This window comes from Solea senegalensis, linkage group LG21, assembly GCF_019176455.1.
Source record: "Solea senegalensis isolate Sse05_10M linkage group LG21, IFAPA_SoseM_1, whole genome shotgun sequence".
Lineage (NCBI taxonomy): Eukaryota > Metazoa > Chordata > Actinopteri > Pleuronectiformes > Soleidae > Solea > Solea senegalensis.
Window position 1 is genome coordinate 9,388,225 of NC_058040.1, and position 12,346 is coordinate 9,400,570.

The following is a 12,346-nucleotide window of genomic DNA, read 5'->3' on the forward strand; positions in this document are numbered from 1 at the left end:
TCAGACACACACTCGTGGGGGGGGGAGGAGGAGGAGAGAGGGGAGGCAGGACAACATCTGCAAGGAGGAATGCTAAGGTTGAGTATTTCTCTTTTAATCCTTATAAGCATAGGGAGGATGACGTAGTCCTGCGTCACGTATGGAAAGAAATCCTTGTGAAAGTACCTTGTGCGTGGAGTCTCACATCTTTTTTGTATTATTATTAGTTTACTAATAGATTTTTTCCTGAGAAACCAGGTATAATGTGTGTGTTTTTTTTTATGTACTTAGCTTAGCTGGTAATACTATTCTGCAGCGGTGCCAGACTGATACATTCAGGTGCATGTGCATAATTAATCGTATACTAGAGGGTGAAAAATAAGAATATGCAGCGCAGAGCATTAAAACCTCAGACTTTGCGTTTGAGTTTCCTCACTTTGGGAAGCGAACAGTGGCAGTTCTCCAAAATGACCTCGACCGCCTTCCCCTGTCTCCGAAGAAAAGCAGCGTGTAGTAATTTGTTGGCCACGGCTAATTCCTGAATTAGTGGCTAGATTTTTTTAGTATTGATTAATGTACTACTAATGCAGCAGTGAACTGCAGGGTGGCAGCGCTTGTAATTTTGTGTCCCCTCTGGACGACTATCCGTCTCCACTTATCCCCCGTCTCTCCCCCTCGCAGTGGCCGGAGATCGTTGCCTCGCGCTGCCAATTTACCATTCACACATGATTCATTAATATCATTTAATAATAGACGGCGCGTGTAGGTCATTTTGTTTTGTATTATTTACGTGCGTGAGTTTGCCGCTCTCGCTTTTGCAAGGCCGCACTATGACACAGTTAGTTGCCGCTCCCGCGCTGTGACTCGCACTTCCTGCCTTTCAAAGATGGACTACGTAACAGCCCCTTTTTACTCAGTCATGTCATGTTGAGAGACAGAATGCCAGATAGCACAGATGCATGCAATTATCCCGTCAGTCATATTACTCATTACATTGTGAAATAAAAGGATACAAAGACAGCCTTAATGTCTTGGCCCATTACTGCAGATCAAATACAAGGACTGCGGAAAAACTGTGATGAGATTCTTAAATGTCTTTTGTGTATCATTTATTACGCTTCAGGATGCCAGAGAATTAACCAGGTCTTCAGATAAGCCAGTCTTCTTGGGGTAGATGAAGGATGCTGGATGCTGATACACAGCTTGTATACAAGGACGGCACGCGCGCACACACACACACACATACATAAATCAGAGAAATGTGTGCATCAAGGTCCTCTGTCTGACTTTCAAAGCCAAGTTTTATCTTTTAATTGTTTTATTGTGCAAATGCTTCCTTCTGGCGAATTGATTTGAATTTATTTGCAATCACAATTGTGATCCAAAAGACTGACAATAAACACGCTTGTCCTTTGGACAGTGTGTTTTATCTGTCGCCGACCCTGTGATCATTCAGCGCGGTGCCATTCTTCCTCCCGAGCCGCAGCGCCGTCTTTTCTGCTCAAGGAGAAGATGGATAAAGTGTTCTGCTTCTTGTTCTTTGTGCCAAATTACGAAAAAAATAGAACCTCCTGTTGTATTTTCCTGTCAAACTCTGACACGGACTGCTCTGCTTCGCAGGGTAAAAGGAGAGCCTTTAACTTCAGGATATGGTATCGCTTAACACTGTTACATCTGTGAGTGGGTGAGTAAGGGAGGCAGAAGCCTGTAAGGATGGATAGCTACAACTGGCAGAGTTAAAGAAAAGTGAAAACCTGCAAGAGGAAAAAAAAAAAAGTAGAAAAGCGATGCTCTAATCAGTTCCACAGCTTGCTTGCCTGGATGACCCCTCACTCTGTGCTATGAAACTTCATCTCTATGTTAATGCCTCTGGCCACCAGAGTTCATTTCCACTTTTTTCTATGACAGGCCAACAAAGATATACAAAAAAAAAAATGTTCCATTTCTATGCACAAGCCAGTGGAGTGAAAGTGAGGCTGAGTGTGTGTGTCTGAAGAACACAGTGACCCTCGGTACCTTTCATTTCATTGACAAAATCCCCAACATTGGCCATGGAAAGTCCCCGTATCTTGTCCACTCAAGATGGAATCATCTATCAAGTGAACTGCCGCTTTAATAAGAGACTCCAACAAATGTCTTAAGGTAAACAACGGATTGTTTTATTACGCCACACATTAGCCTGTGTTTTGAGACGCTATCCTTTAATAGCTCTTTAATTCCTCATCTGGGCCATGTGTCCCACGAGACGCCGCGTGCTTTATCTTTGTCATGACTCATCCCGCCACCCGCACACGTCGCTTATCCAAACACACAGATATTACAGGTGTGAGACACAGCACATGCAACTGGATCTGCCAAGGAGCCCAGGGATGATGCTCAAGGGCGAGTGTGGCAACATTTTCACTGCGGGAGAACCAGAAGGATGAGGATTGATCATGTGATCAGACACATTTAAGGAGAAGTTCATCTAAATTGCTTCCAAGTCACCAAAAAGTGAAATATTACACACTCTTGTTGCTCTCAGTGTTTTTCTTTGGGGCGGGTTGTAGTTTGATCAGAAAGGAATTGAATTGAATTTTGTGGTCTGCCAACTTGACATGGTTGCACTCTACCTGTGTATGATTCTGCATAGCATTAATTCCCAGTTTAAAATACAAGCAAACCTTGTTTTTTAATGCTCCGATTTCGCTCCGTGCAGTTGTCAAGCTTTGTTTTGAACGAGGCACATATCATTTTTGCCTTGTGCTGAGTTCTAGCATTAAAACCACTACTGAGCAATTATCCTCTGTAGTGGTGAATCCAAACAGCATGACGGCTACAGAAATGACAAACTTGCTGTGTCATGCTGCATGTCACATTTCCTGTTGACTGTTTCTGGCTCTCATTTGTATGAGGAAGGCGAGGATTAAGAGGGGACTTATGAGTCCACACCAAGTGGGGAGAACTACAATTATGCACTTGCAGCTGTGACCTGGTACATTAGAAAAACTATAAAAACTCTTGCTAAAACAGTGATTCTGTGTTTGCAGATGAGGACATTTAGATGTGTGGCATTGCAGAGTGTGTTTTATCATAATGTGCTTGTTGGAAGTCTCTGAGCAGCATATGTCGCAGTTTTTGCCAGACATGTTGTGTTTGTGTTAGTTGTTTTCTTCTATACCTCCCGTCATACATCAAAATAAGAAAAAAACAAAAGTATCTGGTGGAGCCAGACTGCTCCTATAAGAGGAGTTTGACTGTAAAGATTGACAGTGCTCAGGGAAGTGCTTCTATTGTCAAGCTAGAACGCCTTTCTCTTCTTTTGTGTTTCAGGCAAAAGCATTTTCTTCCTCCCTCCTGGCCCTCTTGTATCCACTCTGACACCCTTTCAGCTTCCACAGAATGCTGTAACCCTGCTTGTTTTCAGCTTCTATAAATTCTCCCAACACATTACCTTTTTCTATCTGCACTGCAGTGGCACCCAGTGGCCGCTCATATGCGGTTCAAAAACACTCCCGTGAGCCCACAAGGCCACCAAGGGCACAACACAACCGTACGTCCGCATCCGTCGTGATCCAAGACTCAAGTCTCGCACTCCGCTTCTGATTCACTGTCCGTCCCACTCTCTGTGATACCTCTGCCCCGGCCTGACTCTTCAGCCCTGACTCTTCTCCTCTTCAGTATTCCAGTGGAGAAATAATCTCCTCACCTTAGTCTGACATGTTCTGAAAACTCCCCTCTGCTTCCAGCTCACCTCTGACCTCCATCTCTGTGCCAAACCCGACTGCTCGTGTGTTGCTTACCTGTCACACAAACACACACCGTACATACTTTTCCACTCGCACCATGATAGCGGTGATTTGTAATATTTTTAAGCTTCAATTTACGTTTTTTTACTTTTCCAGAAATCATCAGTTCAAAGTGCTGACACAACACTCACATTCAGTTCTAACACCATGTTCTTTAGCACAGAGAAAGAGCAACCTCTAGTGGTGAAGTGTATTGTTGTGCCGTCTTTCATTTCCTTTCAATAAGTAATTTATTTATCATTAGAGACAGACACTTTAATTCCACCGAGGATCATAACTTTCCCACCCCAGTGTTATCCTAAAAGACGTCATTAAAATGTGAATCGGGATGCAGCTGAGTGTTAGATTATTTGACAGGATTTGTTAACAGAGCATGACCTAAAAGGTAATGGGCTCCCATTAAAAATCAGACTGGGGAATATATCCGGTCCTCAAATCCAGCAACCATGGCTCATCATTTCTAAGTCATATCTACATTTATTTTTTTTTCAGTTTAAATGATAAAAATGCTGAGGTTTACTGTATTGTGACGGATTTAACTGTCGTCTTCCCTTTAACTGAGGTTGCACTTAAACTGCAACCAAAATCATTTTGTATAACATTCCGCCATTAAATCCTTTGAAGCAGAGTAATAGACGACCTGATGTTTTCTTGATGGTCATTCCGGATTATTTACAGCTCTATAATATATAGTATATAGTTCTATATACAGGCATCACTATAATCTGTGTATCAGATGATGTCCATTTGGGTTAAAAAAGCAAAATCTTCAAATAAATTCTAAATTTGGGTCATTTGGTCCCAGTGTTCAGTTTTTCGAAGATGGCGTGTGTTTTGGATCGTCTTAAGTTTGTTCTTCCAGTTTGTAAGGAAGATAGAGTCACAATCAAAGACAATATCGAGTGTTTTTTTCTCTCTTTAAATAAGCACTTTAAATAAATTTGCAGGAAACACCCACCCTTTTTTATGTGGTGCAAGACAATTTTGTTGATTGGACTCTTGTCGAGAAGCTGACTAGTTGGTAATCTATAGTAGTTGTCTATAAAATTGATTTTAAACCTGAAGAGTCTCGAGATGAAACAATTACCTGGTATCTCTATGTGCCCTGTACCTCACTGCATCACTTTGTTTGTTTGTTTTTAGCAATGTTAAGGTTTTGAGCAGAACGTCTATCTATTTATTCAGTTTTGCTTAAAGTTGTGGATTAAGATGTTGTCACTAAATCGCGTAAATCGTCGCGTATGTTGGAGAGAAAGCGAGAAGAGATGAGAGGAGACATTCAAGACGTAGAAAACCAAAGCACGGGGTTACTGCTGGAGACCTGGCTGAGCAAACAGCAGGCAGTTGTTACATCGTATCCACGGAGAACTACTGACAGTGGAGCGCAGTTGTGAAATACAAAGAAAATATTTGTCAGATGTGTCTTTACTGGGTTTGTTTTCGATATAGTACATGTAGAGCAACAAGAGACGTGAGGTCTGAGAGCGAGAGCTTGAATAAACATGCTTGGAATATTTGTATTCATCCCGACCGATGTAATTGTATGACACACTGGCCGGTGGAGCCTGTGTATCTGAGATTGTCATTCACACAGGAAGAGGTATTTCCACGCGTCGTCTCAGGTATGAGAGGAGGCATGTTTAGCTGGGGGAGCCCAGTGTCCACTGCTCTTAATGAACACACGTGGGCTTTGAATAAAACAACAGTAAGTCCACACTCACATGTGGTCCAGCGGACAGGAGGCGGCTGTGTGAATGTGTGTACTTTATGCGGCTGTGGACGTATCTTGGTTGCTAAAACAAAAGGCAGTGTGCCTGGATGGTCTATATGTATATATATATATATATATATATATACATATATATATATATATGTATATGTATATATATATATATGTATATGTGTATATATATATGTATATATATACAGTATATATGTATGTATATATATATAATGAGTTAGTTTTCATCTGGTATTACCAAACCTGGTTTTAAAAAGAGGCTTTGAGAAACTTAAATGTACCCATTTTGTCAAACGATAGTATTCAGATAGCTTAGCTTAGTCTGTTTATTGCCTACTATGGACTATACATAAAGATGAATGACACATCACCAGCTTCTCCTACTGTGTCAAAACTAAGCCACCACATCTCCGATACTAGACACATGCTGCAGTGTTGATGACATCATTTGGAGCCACAGTTTGTGCTGTTGTAACCGGAGAAGAGCCGCGACCCAGAAAAATCAACAATACTTACAATACTTACTGCACATGCATTCATATAATAATTAGGACCTGGTGATTTGTCCTGGCTTTTAAATGTGTCATTTCCCATTCACAAACATGGGTCAGGCAGGATTTCGGTCATGTCATCTGTCTTTGTATACAGACTTTGATATCTACTAACAGCTTAGAGGAGACAATATAGTCACTCTCACTAAATCACTCATCTTCTACTGCTTTATCCTCCACAATTTACCTAATCCCCAAATTGCATGTTTTTGGACTGTGGGAGGAAACCCCACGCACACACAGGGAGAATATTCAAAAGTGCTAACCACTAGAATATAGATCACATGATTATAAAATAGCCATGTTGTTGTTGATGTCGTCACCCTGCCTCTGTTTAGTCATCGCTCATAGAAATTATGCATTATTTGTATGTTGTGTCCTTCGTATGGCTCTGTCGGGCAATATTTTCAGACCTGACTGAGGGAGTGTTTCTGTGTATACACTGGCAGAGCAGGGGGGTGGGCAGGGGAAAAAGGCTTTTATCCCATCAACCTGCTGAACAACTGGTGTTTTTTTGAACAGTAGAATTCACTTCTGGACCTTTTTGTGGGCACTTATTTGTATTTTCAGTCATACTCCAACCTGTGATTATGTTCTGCACCATGTTCGTGTGAACTCATTTGACAATGAGCTTGAATCTGAGGGATATTTCTTAATATTTAAGAGCTATGTGCACTATAGTTTTAATGAGAGTGAAGGAGTCAGATGTAAGCGGAACAGTTGAATGATGAATGGGTTGATTTGATGCATATGCAAAATGTGAAATGTCTGTTCAATAAGTCAGGACAGTGTGACAGCTAAATGGAATTCAGCCATTAATAATAATATTATTATTTAACACGTGGCCACTTTGAGTGGAAACGTACGTCGTAGGTTTCAGGCTAATGGGATCAACATGTTAGATGATTTGTTTCTTATGGAGACAATTATATTTATATAAGAATAAATGACCAGGTAGGTGTGCATCCTCATACATTTGCATTAAAGAAGACCACAGGTGTAATTAATAATGACAAATAGCAATGGCTCCATTCCACTTAAGTGTTAGGGTGTGCTATAAGTGGGTCAGTACACTCACTTGCAAACCCCTGGTCCTGGAGCAGTTACGCAGAATGCATTCATTATTAATGTTCTTCATTACACCTGCATTAAACAATCCAAAATGTCTGCCATGAGAGAGGCCTAATGGCAGGTTTGCTGCTTGTTAAACTGACGCTCGTTAAGCCGAGTCCGTCTCATCATTACTGTTAACTCGTGCCTCTTAAGTGACACAGACACTCGGGCTATAACCGCTAAACCACACTGACATATTTGCGGGACGGATATGATCTTTCCATAAGGACAAGTGACCTGCTCATCTCACTTGGGTGTTTTGTGTTGTTGTTTTTTTTTTTTTCAGTCGCAGAGACACACACATAAATCTCTCGTCTGCTAATGAGCTGTCAGCCGAACCAATGCTCCAATGTCCTCTCACTGGCATACACAAATATGCACAAAGGGGGACCGTGGTCTTTTCAGCGTGGTAAACAAACCTTCCAGATTTACTGCCTCACCCATTTAAACTCTGCAAAAAAAGGAAAAAGAATAAATAAAAATGGGACAGAGCCTTCGATATTTGTCTATAAAATGAAGGTAGAAGAAGGAAAAAGTCAGTTAATACATTTATGTGCAGGGCACCGCAAAGACCTGAGGCACTCGTCTCCACACTTTTATGTAATCCTCCAAAGTGGATCAGTCTTCTTTTTCTGTTTGTTTGTTTTTGAAGTGAGCTGTTGGGTACGCTACAGTGCGAGTCTTTCATTTTTTATTATGGGTGCTGTGAGCAAAATAGCCAAGGACAGTCCACATCTGGATTTGAAAATCTGTAAAGCTACACGTCGTCTCAGTACAAACAGCCTCCTCCACAGGTTCTCTGAGCCTTTGCGTGAGGCTGGCTGATTTAATTTAGCAATCAATATGCCTTCTGTGTCCATAAGCCATGATAATCTTTTTATAGCACCTCTTCCCTAGCTCTCTCCTCTCATCCTTTGCCCTTGAATCAATCCTTCCCCCGCTCCACTGTAACACTGGCCGTGATTGCATCTAACAGGCCTTGTGGTTAGGAGAAGCAAACAGAGAGACAGAAACAGAGGAAGAGGATAAAAAATTGATATCAAGAAGAGTGAAGTGATATCTCCTCACTCTATATGACACAAGGTCTGTGCCCTGAGACGTGGTCCCGGAGAAGTGGATTATGGGAAATGTGTTGCTGCCACTTGCCATGCTCTCGGCATGCAGCGACGACACCTCGCTGAAATAAACACAGCTGCATGTTTTCCGGTGGACTATATTCCTAACATAAAGAGGCTGCCACTTATTTTGTGATTTGTCCTCATGGATATAGCCTATTTTATGAGGTGCAAATAAGTAAAATAAATAAACACATAATGCTAATAAGCCCCATATGCATTTATAGGTGTTCTCTCTGTGCTTTATAGTGCGGTGTGTGGCTCTTCTCCCACTCCCCTTCCTCACCAATAACTCACAGTTCCATTTGCATCACCAGTCTTCCGTGTACTTATCGTCCCTGGCAAATAGAAAGAGAGTGGCTCGCTCTTATCTTCGCCTGCAGGTCTCTGTTCTGCCCTCAAATTGGGGGACACAGCTGTTTTCTTTATTGGGGCCCCCAAGCGAAACACACACATGCACACATGCTCACACACACACTGTTCCACACGGGTGTTGACACGATAACAGTGTAAGTAGCCCTTTCTTCAGTGATGGCGCAAATTACAATCATGACAAGGCATTTAAATGTCCAGTGTGTAACATTCGGCAGGATTTATTTGCAGAAATTGAATATACTACCAATAACTGTGCTTATACTCGTGTGCAGTTGCTTTGGAATACAAATGGTCTGTTTTCCATAGCCTTAGTATAAACATTTTACTCATACTTTAGCCAAGGGCTAAGTTCTATGACCACAATCTTCCGCGCCCATGTAACAGCAGGCTCTGGAGTACACATTCTGCAATTTGTAGTGGAAGCTTACTACACAAACAAAGAATAGCTACATCTTTTCTGGTGTGTGAAGGCCAACATAGTTCCCCGATGCACATGGGAAACAGATTCTTTCACAGTGGACCTTTGCTCATTGTTTTGTTTACACCGATTTAACACTTTTAAACCTATCCTTTATTTGATTAGTGGGATTATTAATACCTGGAATTGTCACTGAATCTTTTCTTTAACAATATATTCCCCACACAGATGACAAGTTCGTACTACTGTTGAAATGCTTGGTTTGTATCCAATATTCACACTAAATAGCATTCCTTGATGTGTGGCTCCTTGTATGCTTACCTCTGTGAAGCAGAGGAGACGAGAAAGATAGCAACACATAAAATATTGTAGTAAAAACTTGCAGGAGAAAAACAGTGAAGTCTCCAAATCCCCATCTCTGAATGATTCAGGAGGCCAGCAGCTGGATGAGGCGGTTGAACGGGGAGGGAATTGTGATTCTTCTTCTTCTTGAGCTGTTTTTATTGAGTTCAACACAAAGTCATGATGGACCGTGACATTTTTTGTTACAAATGGTTACATTTGAATATTTAACAGTTGCTGATGTAGGCAGTGTTGGTAGTAACGGCGTCAATTTTTCAGTAACGGAGTAATCTAATTAATTACTCTTCCTATCCTTGCAACGCCGTTACCGTTACTGAGAATGTAAAGTGACGCGCTACTTGTGCGCCGCGGTGTCGGGCTATCTGACAGCCACACATCAGCTGCCGGGAGAGAGCAGGGGTGGAGATGATTGATGACGACACCGTTGCAAATGCGATGATGTTAGGCTGGGTGGACGGGTGCCCTTCTCTCGATGTCTCACTGTACGGTCTAAGACAATGGCGACGAGCCAGGGAAGCGTAGCGTTCTTTAAGTGAAAATATCGACACTACTTCTCCAATACCGAGGTAAAAGGAAAGTATGTGTGTTGTGTGTTGTGACTTGTTATGTCGTCAATAAATTCAGATACACCCAGTTTCCTTGGGAGATTCTGCTAGCCACACTTTATTGTTTGTTTACATCCTAGCATGGCATGACGTACTTCCTATTTCCGGTGTATCAAAATAAAAGTAACTCGAAAGGTACTTTGCTGAGTAATTAATTACTTTTACAATGTGGTAACTGTTACTTTTTGGTTCAAGTAATTTGTAACTATAACTACTTACTTTTACTTTACTTAGTAAGATGCCCAACACTGGATGTAGGCATGTTTCGTTGTGCAAAGATCTGTATGAGAAATACAATGTGCGACATGAGCTGTTCTACTTTATTTGTTTTTCGCAGGGACAACAATTTCATTAAGGACTTTCCCCAGCTAGCCGACGGTCTCATGGTCATCCCTTTGCCTGTAGAGGAACAATGTCGCGGTGTCTTGTCAGAACCCCAGCCCAACCTGCAGCTCCTCTCAGGTGAGTGTGTTTTTTTTTTGTTTTTTTTCACAGCCACTTTGTGTTCATTTTTATTGTTTTACTGCTTCCATCTTTATATTTCTTCTACTCTGACGGGTGTCATTTCTCACCGGTGGACCTACTAGGATCCAGTCGTGATGACCTGCTTAAGAAATTCTTAGCTTAAGTCCGTAGAAATCCTTCATTCAACAAATCATACATGTACTTGACAGTTCTCCCCATCCTGTGGGTGCAAATAGTCACTAATACAGTAAATATTGGCTTCCTAATTCCTCCATTAGCCACATTTTGATTTTTAATGTATTTTTCTGTGGTTTTGTTGTCGTTGGAGCATTAACCAGAATCACACACATGTACACACACACACATTTACCCCATTTTCAGTCTGCATGATTTTTTTGGGTATAAAGCACTTTTCCGAGGTTCAGACTCACCGTTCCTGTAAGCAGTTTATTTATTTTTTATTTCCCTTGCTCGTCACTTTCTCGGCTTTAGTTCTGAACTGTTGTGAAAGTTTGGTAATTGAATTGCAGAGAAAGGCAAGATTGGACTCACTTCTAATGTCAGCAATCCAATTGGAGTTCAAGCTGCACTATATATCTGCCATTGATCCAGGAGCAGCTGGGATATGGGCTGTGATAATAAACGATGTTAAGGCAATAATGGATAACAGTTGGACTGCAATAAACTGTTCAAATGAAATGATGGATTTTATTCATCTTCTCATTTATTTTGAATTTCAGACGGCCTTTATTAGTCTGATTTGACTCATTTGTTTTAAATGGTTTTATGTGTTGACACCCTTATAACTCATTCTGTCTTAAATTGTCTCCTTGTTCTCTTTTTTTCTTCCTGTCTTCCTTTAGGCGATGCCCAGTTCAATGAAGCAGTGGGCTATCCGATGATTCAACAGTGGAGAGTGCGCAGCAATCTGTACAAAGTCAAACTCAGCTCCATTACCTTATCTACAGGTCAGCGGCTCGATAATATGTGGTCTTAGCTTCAAAAAGCACCAGGTTTTGCGTTCTTTTCGGTCCAGTGTATGACATTTTAACTACGTACATTCTGCAGATTGTTGTCAATTATTAAAGTATTTCATTGGAACAACTATGATATATTTATCTACCATACATCCACAAACGTTATGGGTCAACTTGTACACATATGACACCGTTAACCTTGATCAATTCCACCACTTTGAGGACAAATCTCTCATCTCCAATCTCCTTTATCACCCGGTAGGCTTTTCCAAAGTGCTGAAGACACTGTCAGCAGACAGCACACGGGACGAGTTGCTGGCATTTCTCCAGGAATACGGCAGCCACTATGTGTCTGAGGCCCTGTATGGCTCTGAGCTCAGCTGCAGCATCTATTTCCCCAGCAAGAAGTCCCAGCAGCAGCTCTGGCTGCAGTACCAGAAAGGTGAGCATCCCGGTCAGAGGTCAGCAATGCATGAATGCTAGAGAGATGAAGGATGCTTCACAAAATAACGTCAATTTTTAGGAAAAAGATCCGTCTTAGATGAAGATTAATTTACCAAATGGTTCTCTGGGTTCTCTGGTTTCCTCACACAGTCCTAAAACATGCAGATTTGGGGAGGAGGCAAATTAGAACTGTCCAGGGTTCCCCTCCCCCATCGTTCACCCTATGTCAGCTGGGATTGGCACTAGTGACCCTTATGTAGAGGATAAAGTGGTAGAAGATGGATGGATGGATGCCTATGCAGGAGAGTAAAACATGTTTGGGTGTTACATTAGTGGGAAATCCACAGGGCTACAAACAAAAGGGAACATTTTCCTAATTCAAAGCAGTCAAATTTATGCAGATACAAAGAAA

General features: G+C 41.5%; 1 protein-coding gene across 2 annotated transcripts in view; it reads left to right on the plus strand.

The window, feature by feature from the left end:
• LOC122758175 (astrotactin-2-like) overlaps positions 1–12,346 on the plus strand; it is a 170,213-nt gene that overhangs the window by 104,794 nt on the left and 53,073 nt on the right. For both annotated transcript variants that reach the window (XM_044012144.1, XM_044012146.1), the window contains 3 exons: positions 10,386–10,510; positions 11,377–11,481; positions 11,753–11,932. In XM_044012144.1, the coding sequence (XP_043868079.1) occupies positions 10,386–10,510; positions 11,377–11,481; positions 11,753–11,932 (410 nt within the window). The remainder of the gene's footprint in view (positions 1–10,385; positions 10,511–11,376; positions 11,482–11,752; positions 11,933–12,346) is intronic.